This window comes from Osmia lignaria, chromosome 6 (assembly GCF_051020975.1).
Source record: "Osmia lignaria lignaria isolate PbOS001 chromosome 6, iyOsmLign1, whole genome shotgun sequence".
NCBI classification, from domain to species: domain Eukaryota; kingdom Metazoa; phylum Arthropoda; class Insecta; order Hymenoptera; family Megachilidae; genus Osmia; species Osmia lignaria.
Genome location: NC_135037.1, coordinates 9,011,534 through 9,033,099, shown reverse-complemented (window position 1 = coordinate 9,033,099; position 21,566 = coordinate 9,011,534). Strand labels below are relative to the sequence as shown.

Genomic DNA, 21,566 nt, shown 5'->3' with positions numbered 1-21,566 from the left:
GTCTAATTATAGTAATATTTAGAATTTTCTTAAATTGTTTGTTTCTTTGTAACATTAGTCGAAAATGACCCCCGCAATGGTTAACGCGTTGAACAAAAGACATTCTAGATGTTCTATTTTCACGTAAAACCGTTCCACAGTCGACATTGAAATTAATGATTTACTAACGGCCGTCCAAGGCAACGGTTAATGCAAATTAGATCACGAACAACACTGCTAGACGTGAAACGCAAACTCATTAAGGAAATTTGCTCGTTATTATTCAACGAGGATAACAAAAGGATGCATTTAGTTTTAGAGATCATCTTTGAACGCCAATTAAAGGAAACAGCAACAACCGTAATTACGTGGTTAGATAACAATCATTTGTTTTAACTCTTTGAACATAAATTACAAGTTTCGTGTAAACGTTGGATTACACGCAATAACCGTGTAATCGCTGTTTAAACTTTTATTAGTAGATCGCAATCTACATTATTTGTAACTTTTAAAAAATAATTAGTTTTGAATATTAATCGGGTTAGGAATGCAGTTTTCCGCAACACGTGAGTAGAATGAGATTATTACAGTCAATATCATTTCTCGGGTGCAGAAATATCTGATCGTTAGATAGAATTAGGTATAAGAATGTACAATTTATCATTGTCAGCTAGCGCCTGTGAAAATGTAATTAAAAAAAGAACTTGTCATCAAGAATGATAGAGTATTCAATTACACTCATAAGCGAAGAATTAATTTTACGTTTGCGACATCTAATATGCCGAGTGCAATAATTAACATGCAATTTCTTTAGCGATAATTTTCTTTCGATTCCTGTACCTTTGCTTGAAGAGTTATTTGAGTTATTTGAAATTCTACACGAAAATTTCATAAATTTTAATATTTTAAAATTGCAAAATTGTAAAATTCCAAGATTTCAAAGCTCTAAAACTTCTAAACTCCAAGAAAAACAAATTTTAAAATTCTAAAACAACTAAATTAGCAATAAATTATATCAAATAATAATTTAACATTATTATTTCTACAGCATTAATAAAACTCAATATTAGGGCACTCTTTTACGTAGAAATTATATTTACTAGAGCGCAAAGAACATGATAAACTACAAATAACTGTGATAGAGGTCTGAAAACAGTCAGCCAAGACATTAGTAAAACTAATTTGCATTAAAATGCAAATAACGAATGCATCTAAAAGAGGTGATGTCCGTGAACGCATGCAAAATACTCACACAATTCTTTTAACAACATTACGAAAATTCGCTTCGTTGTAATATTAATAAGGATAAAATTATTACTTACACGTAACACTTTATTTAAGAACAAAATATCGGGAGAAAAAAAATTCTGGAAAATTTCCTACACTGTCGTACCATTACTTAAGAAATAAAAATCGAAACTGAACATCAACGTGCGATGTACATTTTCAAGGTGTGTACCTTATCGTCCCATAATGATATGATAAAAGCTTGAAACATCAATTTACATTTAAAATTACACCGGTACCGTTTCAGCGAAAGAGGAAAAGCGACGAAGATGTAATCTGTCCCTATCGAAGTACAAGAGGTACGCATGAAAAATCACACCGTATTGCTTGCTAATTATGCAAGACGACATGAATGTATGTACGTATGTGCATCATTTTACGTGTCCATGCCCATGGTCAACGTGTTACATATACGACAGGTGCAGGAAATGCATGCCTCCGGCTTTAAACTATGCCTTATCGGTATACGCGTGTTGAGAAGTATAAAATCCAACCCGTTGGATCATAAATAATAAATCCATTAGGTTTCGTGCTTGCAATAAAAATTTATTGTATGTTCTTTCCATGGGCGGATTATCTGCCGAGATTCTTCGTGTTTATTACGGTTTCAATATTTTCATCCTTGGTACGATGTACTAGGACTCGTATATTTATTCATGGGAGAATAATGCTTGTTTATATGGATTCATTTTATTTTATTACTATAACTCTTGGATTTAAATAATTTGAAATTCTCATTTTCTAATTCTTCTATCTAATATTTCTTTAGATATTATTTTTTTAATATATGAAGGTCTTTCGTTTGGAAATTCGAATACCAAATAATTTTAAATTCAGTTTCTTCTAATTTTTCTTTAAATATTATTTTTCCAATATATGCAAATTTTTTGTTTGAAAATGCGAATACCAAATTTTAGATTTTTTCGCAGACGTTTCATAGGTCTGAGTCGCGATTTACCCAATCTCCGCCGATTCGCGCTTTAACATGTCTACCTATCATGAAACCATGCCATAAAATGGCACAGAATCATTCTGTCCAGGTCAGTTGTCCAGTCGAGTTTGTTATGTAGCGCGCATTGCTGGAAAAAAGGCCAGATAGGGAAAAAACTCGTCATGAACGAACAAAACCGTTTCCTAGATAACTAGGAAACATCGACAATGGCCTCGTTACGATCGACGACGATTTCTCGAGACTACTTCCCACATGCTTCAATTTGGAATGGAAAAAGTGCACGACTCGCGGCAGGAAGTAATGTAACAATTCGATCGACATACGCGCCATGTAATGATACATTTCAGGTGACGAAAGGATTAATGTTGATCGTTTCCTTAATGTGTACTGTGTATTCTGTTGGTAGCTCATAATTTATTAAACAACTTAATGATTTATGTGGTTGATTTAACTTTAACACGTGTGCATCCTGTGTTATAGGTTTCGCAAGTATAATCATCGAGAGAATGATGTTGTGTACTTGAAAGATAATGTATATTCCGACACTTTCATCATTCATTCGGTAATAATAAAAAGATATCGATTCATTTTTTGTTTGTAAATGATTAAAGACGTATCAGTTGCCAGGTCAGTTGTGATTACATTAGATTGATGCATAATTTCTTGACGCTTTCCTTTACATTTTCAATGCAAACTAACAATTGATGATTTGATGACAATGCTTGTAATTAGTAATTGACGACTAATTATTGACGATTCATTCATTTTAATAATTGATTCGATAATTGATAATCTTGGTAATTTGAAATTAATATTATTTCTTTACGATGTTTTTGCAAAATAAAATTACATCTCATTTCAACATCTTATTTAACGTCCTACTTTCATTTTTTTCCTTCAATATGTTGCAAATTTTATTACCTTACGTAAGAGACCAGATGCTTATCTCATTAACAGATAACAGCAAGCTTTGAATTAAAATTCTGCTTCAATGTAAGATTGAAGATTGAATCGAATGAAGATTCGATTTTAAAAGCCTCGCAACACGTCAACTTTCTTTTGACATGAACTTAACTTTCACGATTTGACAGGATCGGAATTGAAACGAAGAAAGCAGCACGATGTTACCTATCGATTTGAGGGAACGCACAACTCGGAAAGAGGTTTGTAGTAATTATGGGAAACATGCAAATGGACCGTGAAACGAGCAACACTAATTAGCTGGATCACTGTTGGAGAAAATCTTTTCACTTTCTTCCTGCCGTTCTTTTGTACAATGCATTTTTCTTTTCTCTCATTCGACGTACAATTACGCGTGCAATTGTATTCTCACGTGGATTTCTTTTTCTAAATGAAGTCGTTTCGGAGTTCCAGTAACACGAAACGTGTGAAAACGAGTGATTGTTTAATTTACACGACCCTAATTTCCTATGATACAAAATTTTTCAATTCTTGAAGTGGTATTGTGGAGCTTGAGATTATAGAAATATTAATAACGCTGCAAAGATTTAATTTTCTAAAACTAAAAATTTGTTCAGCGTGGAAAATTACATTGTAAAAGTACTTCTTTGAAATTCTCAACACGTTCCTGAAAATTAAGAATTTTGAGAATGTTGAGAAAATTACAAAATGATATACAAAATAGGTTCGTGAAGTAACAGGAAATCAATTCCGTTCATTTTTATTCGACAAATATCTGCGTTACGCCATCGTTTACGTAAGTCAAGGCTTTACTACAAAGCAATGCAAAATAAACAGCAAGGTTTTTCATGAAATTTCCGGAACGTCCTAACGAAACAAATCAATTTACATATTCTATACATTTCTGTGTGCAGTTAATTAGATGAAAACTGCATCCTTCGAAGGTCTGACCGACAACCTATTGCATGTGTTTGTGCAACCAGTAACATTCTTGCATGAACCTATCGAGATTATCATTCCTAGAGATATGAAATTCCATCCCGCATTTTCCAAGTGTTTCTCCAGCGTTTGAACCATTTAATTGAGAATGACAAGGTAACTCGTCATCGGAAAATGCTTCTCCAGACAGGATGACGAGTTAACCCGTTTTGGAATTTTGAAGACGACCCATGTTTTAAATTTGATACATTTTTAACCTTGTAATTAGGGATGGCGAATTAACTCGTCATTGGAAAATGCTTCTCCAGGAGAGATGGCGAATTAACTCGCTTTGGAACTTTGAAGACGACCGACTGGACATGACGAGTTAAATTATCACAATATATTTGACAGAATGCACTTTTCATAAGTGAGTTTCCAGTTAAAGGATTAATAAGCTATTACAATGCAACTGGGACAACATGTATGTTTTAAATAATTGGAGATTCCAAAAAATATTATAAAACAAAATGACATGGTGTTCAGTGAAGCATATTCTGGAATTAATCCGTTGATTTCAAACATGAATGTTTTATAACCATGTTTTCAGTTAATTATAAACAGTTAAAAATGACAGAGCAAAAGATAAGCCTTGGAAAGTGATGAAGAATAATTAGTCTCATAAAGTAAATAATATGAATAATGTATCATAAAGTAAAAGTGAAATGAGCATCGGTACAGGCAACCTACATCTACTACTTTCACATGTATATCTACAAATGTATATAAACCTTGAAGCTTTAGGAATACAAATTTTCAACAATTTTATAAATTATTCATATCTGCTGCATTCGTAACACGAGTTAAAGTATCATATACATGCTCGAGCACGTGAGTTATCCACTTTCGTACAAGATTCAGGTCTCGTAAAATTGTATACATACTGAGATTCGCCATGTTGTAAATAAAGGAGAACACTTGGCATTGAGTGTTTAGGTAATTTCTATAACGGTTAATGTATAGAACGAAAATTTATAGAAGAAATGTGATAACTTTGCTACAGAGCTAAACAGAAAGCTTATGGTTCTTCTGATAAGGCAAATTTTAATAAATAACTCTGTGAATCTCAAATTAAGAATAGATAACAGCTTATCAGAGCTATGATTAATTTAATTTAATTTAGAATCTATTTTTTTATTTATAGCATTGTCATCGTAGTTCTGATAAATAATTATGAATTTTAGATAAATTATTTTCAATCTCTAATATTTATATTGTAAAATATTGTAAAACTGTAAATAGTTAAAACAATTTTTTAATAATGCTGCTCTTTAAATGTAAATTCAAAAATATGTTATCTACTACATATTACAATACAGAAATAAAAATATTTCAAAACAAGTTTTTACTTTCTCCATTCTGCAACTCTTATCCATGCAACATGAATGAAAAAAGTCCATGTGTATCTTATCTTCTTTCATTCATGTATATTTCCGTCATACTATATAAACAAGAAAATTCATAATGTTTCACGAATAAAGAAACCATTAATTAAAACAATTAAGTTTACATAATTTGCTGAGACACGTGTCATTTTCGCAGGAACGCGTTTCGCAGAGTATGGAACATTTTCGCGTTAGGTGTTCCATTACAAAATCTGTCCACGTTACGCAAAGCAGGTAAACGTGCAATGGGGTTTGAACTGCACACCGAAAATCGATCACGTATGAATGCAACGGTACCCCTCCTTTTAACATTTACCAGACACGGTTAAAATTCTAAAACAGTAACCCAGTGACACTTAAAAAATATATAAATATCGAAAACATTTATTTTCACCTGTTGAATTAAAACACGGTTAATTTAACTGTGGATGTTAAATTAAGTCAAATTCAATACTAACAAATTTTAACACTAAGAAGAGGAAATCGTCAAAATTAGTTAAGAAATATTGAAAATATTGTTTTTCCCATCTAAACAATTTTCTAAAATTATTTATTCTCGTTTAGAAGTACTAAGTAAGAATATTATTAAGAATATTACTAAATTAAAATCATTTCTTCAGTACTTCTAAACAAAAATAAATAATTTTAGAAAATTGTTTAGATGGGAAAAACAATATTTTCAATATTTTTTAATTAATAAATTTGACGATTTCCTTTTCCTAGTCTAACTACGGCTAAACATCCCATAAGACTATACCAAAATGAAAAGATCATCGAAGAGGAAATGTTCTAAAAATTCTAGCCACGTTTATCGCGGGAAGGAAGCATGTCACGAAAACCGGCGATAACAGAATGAAAGAAAAGTTAGGAGGGAAAGCATAGCAGAGAGTTGGTGGGCCGGCACTACCTGTTGCAGAGGAAGGGCTATAGTAGAAACACAGCAGGATCTCTGGAGGTTCGCATTCCAGCAAGGAGGGCTGAGAGAAAGAGAGACATGCGCCGGCACGCATCGTTTTAGGAACTGAAAAGGGCCCTTTTAGACCTCGACTCGAGAGGACCCGGATGCCTGGTCCTTCGAAGGACGGTATTGTTCCGGGCCAAAAAGCGCAGCACACCGTACGAGACCACCATGGCGTAAAACACTACGGAGTCTGAATGCTGGCCCAACCTAACCTCAAATTCCATCAAGGAGTAATACGAAAACATAGCCACTCACCTCGATGATCAATCCTCCCGCGTTATTCTCGTTGGACAACGATATCTTCTTCATTCATCGAACAGGAGGTTTCACAGAAAATCACCTCACAAGGCTCGTGTCAAAACACTCCGCTACACTCGCGTTACCACAGCGCATAATGTGCACTGTTTGAAAAGCTCGCGGTTAAAAACACGTAGGAATTCGTTGTTCGACACGGTCGGACGGTTTTAAACACGCGAAAAGCGTGCGCTTCGCGTTCACGTGGCACGAACAACGCCGAAGATAAATTCGAGACGCGATCAACAACACAACTTTGACTCGGGTGCTTCGAAACGAGAGAGATGAATGTGACAGAAACGCTAACCGATGTGTTGCCGTTTGACCTGTCTCTAAACTGACCAATCGCCTTGCAGGTGGTACGCTAGGATGCTTCTCGCTCACTTGGTGGGGGAAGAAAACGGGAGGGAAAAAGACCACCTGACGCGCAACCTTTTGGGGTCCGCTAAAAGATCACTCTGGGGGACCATAGGGGTCCTTTCGCCGTATCTTGGAACTCGCTTGGGGGATTTCAACCGATGATCGGTAAGTTAACTATCCTAGTGGTCTTTAAATGGTATTAAGGTGATGCAAGCGTCGAAACCGAACTTCGAATTCCGCGTCGGTAAAACAGTCAACGTTTCATCGAAAATTAGGCCGACAGAAACTGATTTAAGCGCCACCTTAGTTATTGCATCCAACTTACGGTATGCTAAATTACGTCACCTTCCGCAAACACCTATACAAATGACACATGTATGCTACGATAGCTATATGTATAAGTACATAATTAAACAATACCACCGAGAAAAGTTATTATAAAAAAGCAGGAATTTATATTATTTTATTGCATTTTTATTAGAAAGCTGTAATTAAAATTAACTGAAGTAATTAATTTATTTTATAGTCTCAAATTTTGAAATATTTTAGATACTTTTCAACAATTTCACTATATTTGTATAAAAAAAATCTAATTTTACAATGTTTTGATGCTGAGACTCTTCTTGTATCCAGTCATACAATTTAAAGCGATAAAACGGAAATTCTGTTGTTATTCAATATTTTTATCAAACAATTTGGAAGTGAACTGTTATCGCGCACAGATTTTGCGATATCATTTTCTGACACAGATGAGAAAACATCACGAGGCAGGCTTCAAACGGTGATTCAAGGCTGACCTGGCATAGGTACTTATTGTATCAAGTCTCGTTAACAGAGATGTTCATTCACTCGTACTCACAGATGACCAGTATGGTTCGTGCAACTTGCTACGGTCAGATTGACCCCGCATCTCGGTACAGAGGTGTCAGTGAAAAGTCTCCAGTGTCATCATAAAATGTGCTTAAAGTGTCGGTGCCACGTAATGAAAAGTCGAACTATACGTTTGTACATTCGATAGACATGGCAGCGCTTGTTCGTCTTAAACGTGGAAGCGTCCAGTTGAGACTTGCGGCGCGGGAAATGAAAGGTAAGGAAAAAATTCATCAAAAAGAAATATACTTTATTAATTACGTCAATATGGTTTTCTTTATTATGAAAATTTGAACAACATTAAAATGTAAATAGCTTTAGAAGATCTAAGAACTGATATTGACATAACTAATTTGGTTAAAATTTGGAATATAATAATTCTCAAGAGTTAAATTAGTCAATTTCATAGAACAAATATTATGGAATACGTAATCTGCAGAAGTTGATTAGGAATTTAAGAATTTCGTCAGTCACAATTTTTATCGCAATTTCGAGAGTCACGAGGGTGCTAAAATAGCAGTTAATTCTCTAAGCTTTAAATTATTTTTTTACGATATAGAAGTTTTATTAAAAAATTTTAATAATGATGTGACAAATTAAGTACTAAAATCACAAATACGTGACCAGTTGAGATGGTCGAAGTACCCTTGCATATATTTTGTAATTCTGAATCACGATTAATCCAGCAGCCTCCGTTTAATGATTAATAATCTTTAGTAATTATTCCTATCGATATCCAACGACTGACTAGAGTTTTTATACTGATGAATAATATTTAGACAGTCCTTAGGTATCCAGACATCTTGGGACTTATTCTTATCATTATTGTACATATTCCACTTCTAAGTTTTCCTCAATCGAGTCGCGGTTCTGTCGATGTTTCAAAATGTTTGATAGCATGGTCCAGACAGAAACGTCAATAAACAAATCGGAATTAATTTTTGGTAACTTCTTATCGTATTGTTTCAATCAACTATGATTAAAACTCGACCATTGTACGATAGCGACGATGTAACGATACGTTATCGATTGTGTTCAACTTCTAATTATATCATTTCTCACACGATGTACAACATGAAACTTTCCATCCTATCTGGACAGATCGAAGTGGTACTTTTTTAATCTGAAAATAAACGGTATATATTATAAATACAACTGGTTGATCGAAATGAGAGAAAGAATAAAAAAGAAGTGTTCTTATCTATTTGTTGTTTCAAGAAACATTATTTGCACTATACCAAAGTCGAGGTCACCTTCGTTGTACGGGGTAGGAAAGAGATAATAGACGTAGAATCAAACATACGAGAGCGATAAGAGAGGTATGCACTCGTTGATTTTACTCCTTTCGAGTTTTGTGAAATGGCAGAGTTTGTCAAGCGAGGCAGTGAACAATTTGTGAAACACAGCGGCGTTCAAATAAAACAAGCAGCGAAAGAGGTTCGAGGTTCGTCCAATTAAACATGATAAAATGCACACATGATAAATTAAAAATGCATCTTAATTTTTATATTAATTATGGATTGAATTCAAATTCAAATTATGCAGCTAAATGTAAGAAATACAAAATTTGTAAATGCAAAGATTTTGTGCCTTTTAATTTCTTTCTGACGTTTGCCACGTTTATTAAACTTATTACCAAGATATATACGTTTATCATACAATGCAGGGCAGGTATACCTTTAATATTGGATTTAGACTTACATGCTTGGATGCACTGAATTAAAAATGGAAACCATGAATTCTGCTGTTTGATCCTCTTATCAAAATCAAATAATGTTCTACGAGTATTACAGACGATGTTTAGCGTTTTTGATACAATCTACATATCAGTGACTTGTTTCGCGATTGTTATAGCGAATCAAAAGCGAATTAGTTTATTGAATATCGTATTATCTGTTGTGGAATGAATTAAAGAAATCCGTAGAGATTTATTTGTTACCCTATGTTAAGCTGCAAATTAATGTTTTGATAAAAATATCTTGATTTGATTCTTCAGCGGCTGTACGAGCGCGACACATCGTTGCAGCACTCGTTGCAGTTGGGTTTGCACTCTGCGGTGCAGTTGAAGTCAGCTCTTCGGTTGCATTGCTAGCCAATCAAAAAGACAATCATGCCATTATTGACACATCCTGGCACTGCGACATGCTGGTCAACATCAGTAGTCGTAATCGCACTGAAGATTTTGAAGTTATACTTATGGAGGTAAATCTGACAATGTTGCAATTATACATTTTTGTATCGAGTATAAATATGTTGAAGTTTATAATTTAATACAAATGTAAATATTTATAGTTACCACCGGAGGAACGTACAGAGTCTATAATGAGAGAGGCGTTCTTGTGGGGTCAAGTTGCTGGACCGATTTTAGGAGGATGTTTGGTATGGGGAAGGTCAGGCCCATCCATGGTGTTTTCACGTGCGGTTCTTAGCGCCTGTTTGGCGTCTTTGTTAGTACCTGCTGCATGGAGAAGTCCTTCTCACGTGGCACTCCGTCTGTTTCAGGGACTGTGTACGGTAAGAATGAAGAAAAAGTATTATACAATTATGAATTGATTAAATATTTACTTTTATAATTTGATAAGTTTCGAGAAGTTTTCAAAATTAACAAGCTGTCATGTACAAAATTTAATATCTTGATGGAAATGTGATTTCTATTTTTTGTAGGGTGCAACTATGCCTGCTGCACATATGTTTGCTATGACATGGTTTAAAAGCAATCATAGAAGTTGGTATTTCAGTTGCTATGCTGGTAAATATTTATTTTCAAATTTCATTGCAACAATTAATAAAAATCCTAACATATAAATTGAAACTTTAGAAAGCAAATGTAAAATTTGCCACGTCTTTCAGTTTTTTATTAATGAAAATGACATTTTGTAATAGCTGTCAGTGTTGGATACTGCCTCACAGGATGGTTGGGTACAGCCATGGTTCGAGGTTTTGGCAGAGATTCCCTTTGTTATGGTCTGGTCATTGTTGCACTATGTTGGTACTTTGCTTTTGGCCGATTCGTCAAAGATACGCCAAAATCATATCAGCATGACACAAATGTAAGGATCGTTATTTAAGAAAAGAACAAAATTTTTATGGTTCATTCTTAAATAATATTTACACTATTATTCGTAATAATTACATCGATAAATTTTTGATATTTTTACATTCAGCTTCTTTTAAAATTACATCACCTATTTTCTAATTTAAAAATGAACGAATTCCAGTTTTCATTTACAATTGTTTCCCTTGCATTATCATTGTTACCATAGTTTTTATGTACATATTCTTACCTGTTTTGGCAACGTAACTCGAGTATTACGGCACATATAAATCACATAAAAAAACAAATGCCTTATAAATTATGTGATATTATATCATTACAATCGCGATGCCATTGTTTTACAAGATTAACAAGATACCAGATTGGGATAGTTACGTTCGCGCCAAATGTTGAATAAACTGTATTGTTACGTGTTGTGTTATGAGAACATCATATGCGTATGAGTTTTAATCCTTTTTCAAATAACAATTAAAACTCTTTAGCATTGAATGGAGATTTTTGGGAGTAATAAATATACTGAATAAAAAGAAAAGGAAAAATAATAACTTTGAAATTAATAATGAAATAGGCAGCGGTAATTCCATGGGGAAAATTACTGCGATCCGTTCCAGTATGGGCGTCCGCTGTAGCCACAATGGGCAATCAATGGGGTGACGCTACCCTAGCACTTGGTATGACGAAATACCTAAAACTCATCTATGGTTTCTCTACAGCTAATGTAAGTTTTCTATTTTAATACCACATTTTAATGCATCATTTAAAATTATTCATTTATAAAATAATTCTGTATTTAAGTTAAAAATAGTTGGACAAGGATTATTTAAAGGATAAATAATTAACAATTTACGGATAAAGGATAAAATTAAGGATAAAATTTACAATTTTTTTAGGATTCCGTTCTGACAACATTACCTCATATCGGTCATTTCATGGCTGCATTAACGTGTGGTCTCCTTGTGGATCACGTTCGTGAATCAAAAATAGTTTCAACCACCACAGCAAGAAAGCTAGTAGTTTATACTGGTATGTATCATAATTAAAAACAAGTATATTTTCGGCACAATTACTCAACTAATTTTATCGCCTTCATCTGTAATAAAGAAATTAAACAAACTGTGTTCTCAAAAATATATTTTCTTATCTTTCTGATTTATGGTTACGCAGCATGCAGGAAGTACAACTTTTGAATAGCTTGCATAAGCATCACATGAGCAAATCATGATTATGAATTTCATTTTTATGTTAATTGAAACTATAATTAAACAATGTTATATTTCCTTCAGCTGATTTTTGTCAGATTTCAAATTTGCAATTATTTTACAGCCCATTTTATACCAGCAGCCTTGCTCTTTGTTGCTGGCTATGCTGGTTGTCAAGCTCTAGGAGCAGCCTGGTTGGGCATAGCTGCACTATTAGTTTCTGGAACTGCACCTGCGGGTGCATTGGCAGCTATAGCGGACCTTGCACCTGTTGAATCTCCAGCCTGTGCAGCGGCTGCGTGTGCATTATGCTCCACCCTAGGAGCAGCAGGCTTATTAGCTGCTAATTATTTTGTTACTCAAGCTCTGCATGGTTCTGTAAGTTAACATTTTTTTTTTTTATTACTCATAAATTAATGACCATTTTTTTACAGAAATTTAAAATGTTATTTTGCCCTCTTCTTCATAATGGAAAAGAAAAATAAATAAAACTGCTGTTTAAAATTTGGGCAATGTCAAAAATGCATAAAGTTTATTTTTTAATGAATAATAAATTTATTTCAGATTGCTGGTTCTTGGCGTCTGGTATTTGGTGTCGCTTCCGTTGTTCTTCTGTCAACTGCTGCAGTTTTCCTGGCTCTTGGAAAAGGTGTTCCACAACCGTGGATTGCTTCCGTTGACCGACCACGAAGTCACGATGCTATTTACGAACAAGACACCTTGGAACTCGATTACGAGGACGTCGGTGTACAAACAGAGCCTTTCAGTCCTTACTCACTGGAGGAGGACGTGGAGAGCGCGAAAAATGTGCCTCGTTCTGCCTCGGTCCATTCGAAAGTTTCACAGGCATCTAATTAAATTCATGTCCATTGTTGGAATGTTCGTATTTATTCAGTATTTTCAACCTATTCATGTATATACGAGTTCCATAAGTATTCACACCTTTTCAATTAGTAACTGTAGCAGCATGATGTTATCTAATATGAATATTATTAATGAAAATATGAATATTATTATATGAATTCATTCAATATGAATATTATTAATGAAAATTAACTTCTTACGACAAAGATTCTAATTTAACACGTTGTCTATCTCAGTAGAAACAACCATCTGTAGTCAGACACGTTTTAATTTTAATACAATTACTCAACATATTGATAATTAATTGATAAGGCTTGATAAATAATTTGTTTATTGCTTATTTTGATATTCTTGAAAAAAATCTCTATGCAACTGTAGGTCGATATAAGCATATCTTTTGTAATTAATAATCAGTTTTTAAGGGCATATATGTAGGGTCTCTCAAAAAGGTCGTACAAATAGAAAACCTTAGGATATGAGTAATTACACATTTGGTACTTGATTTTTGAAATGCATTATGAAGTGACCAATATTTTTGAGGCACTCTGTACATATAGGTAATTGTTAGTTTAGAATATATATTTTTGAAAATTGTATATATGTTATAGAGTCTATTATAAATGAGATTACATACTTTCTAAGTTATATAGTGCTAGTGATACATACACTTCGCGCAACAATTAAGGGATCACCTCTACGAACCCGAAAAATAAGGCGAGATTCAGATGGTTATAACTTCGAGAAAAATGGTCCAATCGATATCGCGGAAAGATCATTTGAAACTGTAAAATCTCTATTTTCATCAGACATCCTTTTAAGATTTGAGATATATTGAATTTTATAAAAGTTATAGTGATATAAGTTATAACCATCTGAATCTTGCCCAATTTTTCGGGTTCGTAGAGGTGATCCCTTAATTGTTTTGCGGAATGTATTATCTATGTTTGCAATATTTTATGTTTAAATAACTCAGTAAAATAATTAAAGAAATAATAATAAATACATTTTAATAAAATAAATTTTATTTGAAAAAAGAATACAAAATGCTTTACTGTATTTTATATAACAACAATACTTGAATGTAAATTTTGTTACGTGTTTGGTTATGCAGTAATATGAAACATTTGCATTGAAAATTTTCTGTACAATCACTCGTATAACTCTCTTTTGCAATAATTTGCTACACAATTGTTAGCTAAACTCCAGAATTAATCAAGATGGTAATCTGAACTCTGTGAATTTACCTTTCTCCCTCTTTGTCCCGTATTTCTTCGCTGATTGCACAGAAATACATCGGTACATGCACAGCAAAACAATGAAATACTCCATCTTTTACGACGACTTTCCATCACCGAAGAGGAAAGTTAATGAAAACAACGATCGTTCTAATTAGAAGGCGAACTATTCCTATATTCTTTCGGCTAAAACGTACGTATGTTATTGGTACGTTTACAGGATACCGGAAGTTACAATTTGCCAAGCATAAGAAGGCTGTTTGGTTGGCGAACACTTTTATTTTTTTTAAGACAACCTTTCACACGTGCATCCGGTTCCAGCGGAAAAATCGTAAGGCTGCCTGCGGTTGCCGGATGAAAAAGATTTTTTTCCATTACTGGTGAACTGCCTACTTCCGTTCTATCTAATATTAAATATAGCACTATTATAAATATCCGGATATTGATTGCACTTTAAAATAATGCATTCAAATGCATTTTTGACAAAGAAATTCTTGCATTAATTTAAAAATTAAATTCATATCTCTTACTCTTCGCTATTTCTAGATTTTCTAAAGTAAATATTTTTAAATTAATAAATTCATTTTGTGCAAAGTATACCGTGCTTGTAGACTTCATATTTTGCTGGCAATGTCTGTATCTCATAAATCAGTTAAATATAGATCTGACAGATCAATTCCGTATAATTTATCTCGCGTACAAAATAGATACCCTTGTACGATCGCGTGATTTCACTTTTCAACAAAAACCTTGGAGTTACCGTCATTTCAAGTTTCGCAGAGACATTCTTCCCATACGCCGAAACTTTCTCGAACCGAGAGTGTCTCCATCCGGAGATTTGGCAAGATGCAGGCTACTTCTGAATACGTGGAAATCACGTGTAAAATCCCATGATCTACACCCCCGGTCATGCAGCCGCAACACATGCAACACGTTCGCCTAACAAACAAACGAGTTCTCGTATCCGACAGATAAGTGTCGCAACTCTGCGATGCTAATTACCAACGGCAGACACGTTATTATTCTTTCCTACTAGGCTGGCTCCCATAGGCTTATGAAATGAATTCTCACACCATGTTTATCTATCATCTAGCTCGTTTTATTTCGATATGTATATTACATTTACTTTATATAACAATATATTATATTTACAATGGAACGAAGGCTAAAGGACGACGTTGACGGGTGGCTCGATACGTTCAACGTAATCATCGATAACAATTATTCATCGATGATTGAATGTTTTTTAATTTTTTGATAAGAATCGTTCACTTTATCAAGGATTATTGGCTCTCTATCATGCACTTCTGAATGAATATAAAATTAATAATTTATTAATGGGCTTCATTAATCACTTTCATTAATAATCTCAGGTATATTCATTTATATCTGACATATTAGTGCAGAGGATTATTTACAAGCTTGAAAGAATCTTTTTCATCGTCTAGTGTTGTTATTAATATTGGAATAATCAGTATTAGACGTGTGCCATAAAATTGAAAATAAATCAGCGTATGCAATCATTCCTTATTTTAATAAACGTCAATATACATTTAGAAGATTTTGATAATTCCTGCCACTTAAAATAAAAGACCTAAATTTTATTGTTTTAATCATAAACTTAGCAGACTAAAATAATTTAAGAAGACAATGAAATATAGAACTTTTGAAATTCACAAGATACATAGTGAGGTATTGTTAAAATGCTATTATAATGAAACCAGTGGAAAAGAAGTAGAACATTCTCATTCTCAAACGAGAAAAGTAGAATTATTAAGGCAGTCAGAAAGCATAAAAGCATTTCTTACTTATAAGCAGTAACATAATGTTTGTTCAAGAATTATGCGAACAAAACTGCAACATATTATGAGGAAATTACGATGCACTTTCCATAAAGAAAGTATCTTTGCTGTCATTTAAAAAAGCATAGTTTATCAAAAAATCCATTCTATAGCCTTATTTAGAAATTCTATAGATATTCGATTAGAAATTCGATGTTCGATAGATATTCGATTAGAAATTCTATATTATTTTTTTCTTCAATATAATAATATTGAACCTACCCAGTCATGTTCGTTCTAAATTAAGATACCTTTTGCTCAGTGCTCTATTACTAATTCTACGGGCTCATCTTTGGATGCTCTATGCTATGATCTAAAGTGACACAGTGTGTGAAACCAGATAAACGTTAGTGCAACCGTATGCAAGACTCGATGTGACCATATATACGTTCGTTTAATTGCATTCGCGGTTGAAGCGATTCCGGAGTCAGCGACGATCCAACTTGAAAGCATAAAAAAAACAAACGTTGCGAGATACTTGAAAGTTGTCGTGCGGAAAATCGTCGAACGAACGCACGGGACATTTCCCTTTCTGAGAAGCCGATTCGTTTCGCTGCCGATTCTAGTCTGTTCCGTGAAAACTGTGTCGTTGCGATTGTCTATCGACGTTACTTTTTCCTTTATTCTCACGGTCCTTTACGCGAAGCTTCTCATTAAAACGAGACGATGATCTCTATGTGATTGTGGTACAGTCGTTATAATTAATACTGTGATTTTTCCCCTTTTGTTTGCCTAAATTGGTTCCACTGCGAAAAAACATCTTCGAAGTGTCACTTTAGTTAGGTAATACAAAAATATTTTCGTTGGTCTTATATATCTAGTAGGTAAACAAATTAGAATAAATATTGAAGAATTGTAACCCTTTCGCTACTATGGATGATACACAAAGTTTGTACACTTCAAAACATGAAAATTAAAAAATGAGAATTAAGTGTAAAGATATTTGTGGTAAAATGTATCATATTGCAAATAAAGTTATTTCATTATGCATCAAGTTGAACAATTTAATATAGAAGCACACGAAAGGGTTAAATTAAAGAAAAAATTAAACGATGATTTTCTAAAGAAAAGTGCAATATTTTAAATATGATTTCATCTCTAAAATTGACAACTACAGAAATAATCTGTTAGGAGTATATTGTCAATATCATAATTTGATGAATTAATAACTAATAAATAGTATGTTCTGAAGTTATTGGGCTAAATCTTACAGCTTTAAATTAAACTTAGAAAACTCTAAGTAATATCATATTAACTTCATAAGGTAGCAAATTCAAATTTTAGATTACAAAATGAAACGATCCAATCTGAATAATTATAATTAGATTCAGTTTCACCTAAAGGTGTTAATTACGTCATTATTAAACACCTCACAGCAATTCCATCAACACATAGAAGAATAAACTCTGCGAATGGATAAAATTTCGAAAAAAGAATTCCTCTAAAAATCTACCTCTTACATCTTCTTCTTCATCATCTCTTTCTCCTCCTCCTCGTCGTCACCGATAATCTGCACACTCCTAACGGGTCCAGTCTTCCTATACCTCGAAGCTGGCGTCGTGGTCAACATCGTGGTAGGAACCATGGGTGGTCGTTCAGCATTGATAGCCAGTTGCAGCATCCTCAACAAAAGAGCCTCTCTAATTGGAGCTGGCAAAATCTCATCCCCATCATCGGTCAACTCTGGCGCGTAAAATTTCTGTCTATAAACTCTCTTCGTGTATCTTCCATCGTTATAGTCATCGTACTGTTGCGGCTGATAAACCGTAGGATTCAGTGCTCTGGTATACACTGGTCGCCTTAGAGGCACACGATCGCCGTACTGAAGAGACACCTGTTGATCGTATCCGATCTCTGGTCTCGGTCCGGTGGTCTGATAAGCAGGCTGATAAGAAGGATACGGCTGCTGATCGTACAAAGCATCTTCAAGATAGCTCTTCGGATAGGACAGGGCCTGGACACCGTATTGACTCACGAGTAACCTCCTCAACAGTAATTGAAAATCACGACGACTCAGAGGAGGAGCAATTGGATTAGGTGGTTCCGGAGGCAGAGCAATGGTGCTGCCTCTGTAAGGATACTCCGAGGTCGTTTGATACTCTCTGTCATCCACGGCATGAGTAACCGCAGGAGAGACTGGTCTCAGAACAGGCCTGGGTCTAGGTTCAGCTTCCTGATAGATCATCGGTCGCAGAAACGGTCTTGGACGTACGTAACCCTGTGCCATGGAGACTCTAGCATTCTCCTCTTGCTCCGGAAGAGGATTCTCCGTCAGGTAATGAATATTTGCATCCGTTGTTGTCGAATATAGAGGCTGCTGACTCGGCAGAGGACGCAGCAAGATTCTGTTAAGAGGAACAGGTCTGTAAGCTGGGTCCTCCTCGATGTTATTCTGTGGAGAGGGAACTAAGATCCTTCCTCCTGGTAGCTCACGAAGAAACTGTTCCGGTTGTGGTCTAACGAACACTGAATCGCCACCTTGTCTAACGTACTCCCGATTTTCAGGGAGTATCGAAGGTCCTCGAATTAACACAGGTTGAGATTGAGACCTTTCCTCTTGAGGTGCTTTTGTCTCTGCCTCGTACACTCTCGAGTTGTCGTACTTGACGTTTTCGAACCTAGGTGGTCCTAGATTCTCTCTATTCACGTATACTTTGGGTTTCTCCACCCGGTTACCTGTGACGCGTTGGAGAACCCTGGGTGGTGTGGTCGTGGTGAACAGAGGACGAGTCGTGGATAAGGAACCACCATAGACGTCTGAATGATCGTCGCTACTGCCTTCGACTATGGGATTTGATTTTGTGGTGTCTTCGTGAAGCTGTCTCCTTAAAGCGTTTCCAGTTGTCACCTTGCTAGTGTCATCCTTCTCTACAAAATCATCAGAGATTGGTCTCAGAGTTTGGTCAACTGGTCTTTTGGCGAAGATGATCCTCCTGTAGGTGGCAGTTTTGTCTTCGGTACTCGGTCTGTTTATTTGCGAGTCTTCGTCCTCTGCTACTTCATCATCGGCCACCAATGGTCTTTGCTGGCCATTGATCACGAAACGTATTCTACCTTTACCTGTCGTTCCTTCGGGTTGTTCGGTGGTGGTTGATGTGCTGGTTGTCGTCGTAGTCGTGGTCGTCGTCTTCTTCCTGTTTCTATTTCGTGGTATCGACTGGACTACGGATAATCTCGTCGGTGATTCACTGGACGAATCTTGGACGGTGGTTTGTTTCTTGACGGTTGTGGTTCGATTAAGGCGAGGTATGCTCTGCACGACGGACACGTGTTCCTGCAATGGCGACACGGTGGTTGCTTTAAATCCCGTCCCATTAGAAGAGGAGTACGAAACCCTCTTTATTTCGCCGTCCGCGTCCACGAAACCGAATGTACCCTTGATGTTGCCTAGCACGTCGCGACTCTCGACCTGATAATCATTTCTTACATTCAGGGCTATTTCATCGATCATTTCAAAATGAATTTTCTTTTTTAAAAAAATTGAAAAAGATCTAAACTTCATATAGCAATCATAGATTATTCATTAGTACTTCTTTTATCGTAATCCTACATCAATCGAATAATTGTATATTTTGATTTTTCAACCATAAGGTTGCTAATTTAATTATTCACACAAATTATTATATTTGTTTAATATTGAGCTACTGAATAACAAGAATTAATAATTGGTCTGTTAAACAGTTACGTCTTTTACTGATCCTTGAATTATAAAATTGTTACGAAGCGTGTAATACCGTTTGTACAGGCATTAAGAAATAGAGAACGCCCATTACATGCCTTTTGCATTAAACGGTTGCAATAACTGTGTAATCTCACCTTGAAGGATCCGTCACCCGCCTCGTAGCCATACGTATAGGAACCGTCTTCATTTACTTTCCTGATCTGTTTCAAGATCGCTACTTGTTGATCGTGATGTGTCTCCGATGTTTGCTGATCCGTAACGTTTGAGCAGCCCGCGGTTGCCAGACAGAAAATTGCCATCAACCATGGCGTCATCTTGCGAATAGATGATACCTTCTGCAGGCAGAAAAAACAGAATATCTGAATGAATAAATAAGATATTTACATCGTAATTAATTAATCTGTCTTTAGAAATTTAGTAAAATTTATTTGATTAACGTTTGGCCATAGCGTTAGATAAACTTATCAGCATGATAAGTCTTATGGCATAATGTTAATTAAAGCTTAATGGTCGGTCAATCTAATTTTAATTCTCTAAATTAAACTGGTCCTCATTCATTTAAAGATCACTGTTCAATTAATTTTGAAAAAATGTAAGACTCTCCCCTCTACTTTATTTAAATTAATTCCTATATCCCTGCGAATATAGTAATCATTATTTTCAGTCAAAAATTTGGTTCATTCTACCAAATTTAATACTTAATGCACAATTATAAATTTTTCGTTCTATGTAACCAAAGATGAACTAAAATAAACTTGAAAAACTAACACACTTTAAATCACTGTTCACCAAACGTGCCAGATGAAACTAACTTGGATCGAATATAAAAATCGTACGGACACCGGTAAACAACTGAGAAACTGCACTGCGAGTGAACCAACGATGCACCGCGATGTTCACAATCACCCGGAACAAATGCACTATGCGTGTGATGAAAAATATCCCGCGTGATTCTCGTCTTAATTGAATGGCTTTTATTTTATTATATAACAAGGCTTTCTAATTATTCGATATTAATCAGTTCGATTACTCGGGATAGTGAACACATTGCTGCACTGGTCGGTGAATTGTAAACGAGCTGCGATGGAATAAGTACCTTGTAACTGGAAACCATGTTACCGCAGATGCGGTGAACGTTCTTAATATCGCGTGGGGTGCTTGCTTGGCTTTATATATAGAGTGACACAGCAGATAACCACCACCCTTTCCATCACCGTCCTGCTCCACACTCTACCGACCCATTCAACCTTGATGACCCCTAAACGTTCATTACGGAAAGGTGTAACGTTGAATAACACACGCTAATCGAATAATCTGTACATAAGATTAGAAATTTAGTAATCAGTTTGTATGCAACTAGATTTTTCAAGGTTGGAAAAAAGAATAGTCACACATTGTACTGTGTAATATTTAAATCCTTTTCTTTAAAAAAATTACAAAAATTCTCCATTTAAGCTGCTTAAATGTTTTTAATTACGTAAATACTTGTGATAACATTTTGTGTTATCAAATATTTGTAAACAGTGTCAAAATTTCATAATGGTAGAAAATTAGAAAAAAAAATTGAATAATCAAAGAAAAGAAGCAGCTTTATCAAAAAAGAGTGCAAGCACACTTTTCCAGTGAATTGCTGTTTTGGTACCCATAAAATGAAGTGTAATTAGATGAGTGTGGTTTAATTAATTCATAAATGTAATACGAAT

The 21,566-nt window shown here is 34.8% G+C and overlaps 3 protein-coding genes across 6 annotated transcripts in view; 1 reads left to right on the top strand and 2 right to left on the bottom strand.

Annotated features, from left to right (window-relative positions):
- The window catches only part of LOC117607794 (uncharacterized), an 85,556-nt gene extending 78,474 nt beyond the window's left edge, over positions 1–7,082 (bottom strand). For both annotated transcript variants that reach the window (XM_076688872.1, XM_076688870.1), the window contains exon 1: positions 6,719–7,082. The gene's annotated coding sequence lies outside the window, so the exon portion shown is untranslated. The remainder of the gene's footprint in view (positions 1–6,718) is intronic.
- Positions 7,083–7,863: 781 nt separating this feature from the next.
- Positions 7,864–14,107, top strand: LOC117607736 (sialin). 2 transcript variants are annotated; one of them, XM_034331782.2, is made up of 9 exons: positions 7,864–8,204; positions 9,984–10,189; positions 10,280–10,501; positions 10,652–10,736; positions 10,871–11,037; positions 11,611–11,760; positions 11,933–12,065; positions 12,366–12,619; positions 12,806–14,106. In XM_034331782.2, the coding sequence occupies exons 1-9, from the start codon at positions 8,138–8,140 to the stop codon at positions 13,097–13,099; spliced, it is 1,578 nt and encodes a 525-aa protein (XP_034187673.1). In that variant the 5' UTR covers positions 7,864–8,137; the 3' UTR covers positions 13,100–14,106. The 2 variants fall into 2 exon arrangements, with proteins under 2 accessions (XP_034187673.1, XP_034187672.1); XM_034331781.2 differs by lacking the exon at positions 7,864–8,204 and adding an exon at positions 9,209–9,431 and having other exon boundaries at positions 12,806–14,107.
- A 3,153-nt stretch (positions 14,108–17,260) lies between these two features.
- Positions 17,261–20,993, bottom strand: LOC117607734 (uncharacterized). Of its 2 annotated transcripts, none has more exons than XM_034331776.2 (3): positions 20,960–20,993; positions 19,998–20,198; positions 17,261–19,590 (listed from the first exon to the last, which is right to left on the bottom strand). In XM_034331776.2, the coding sequence occupies exons 1-3, from the start codon at positions 20,975–20,977 to the stop codon at positions 17,638–17,640; spliced, it is 2,172 nt and encodes a 723-aa protein (XP_034187667.1). In that variant the 5' UTR covers positions 20,978–20,993; the 3' UTR covers positions 17,261–17,637. The 2 variants fall into 2 exon arrangements, with proteins under 2 accessions (XP_034187667.1, XP_034187670.1); XM_034331779.2 differs by having other exon boundaries at positions 17,261–19,455.
- Positions 20,994–21,566: the final 573 nt, after the last annotated feature.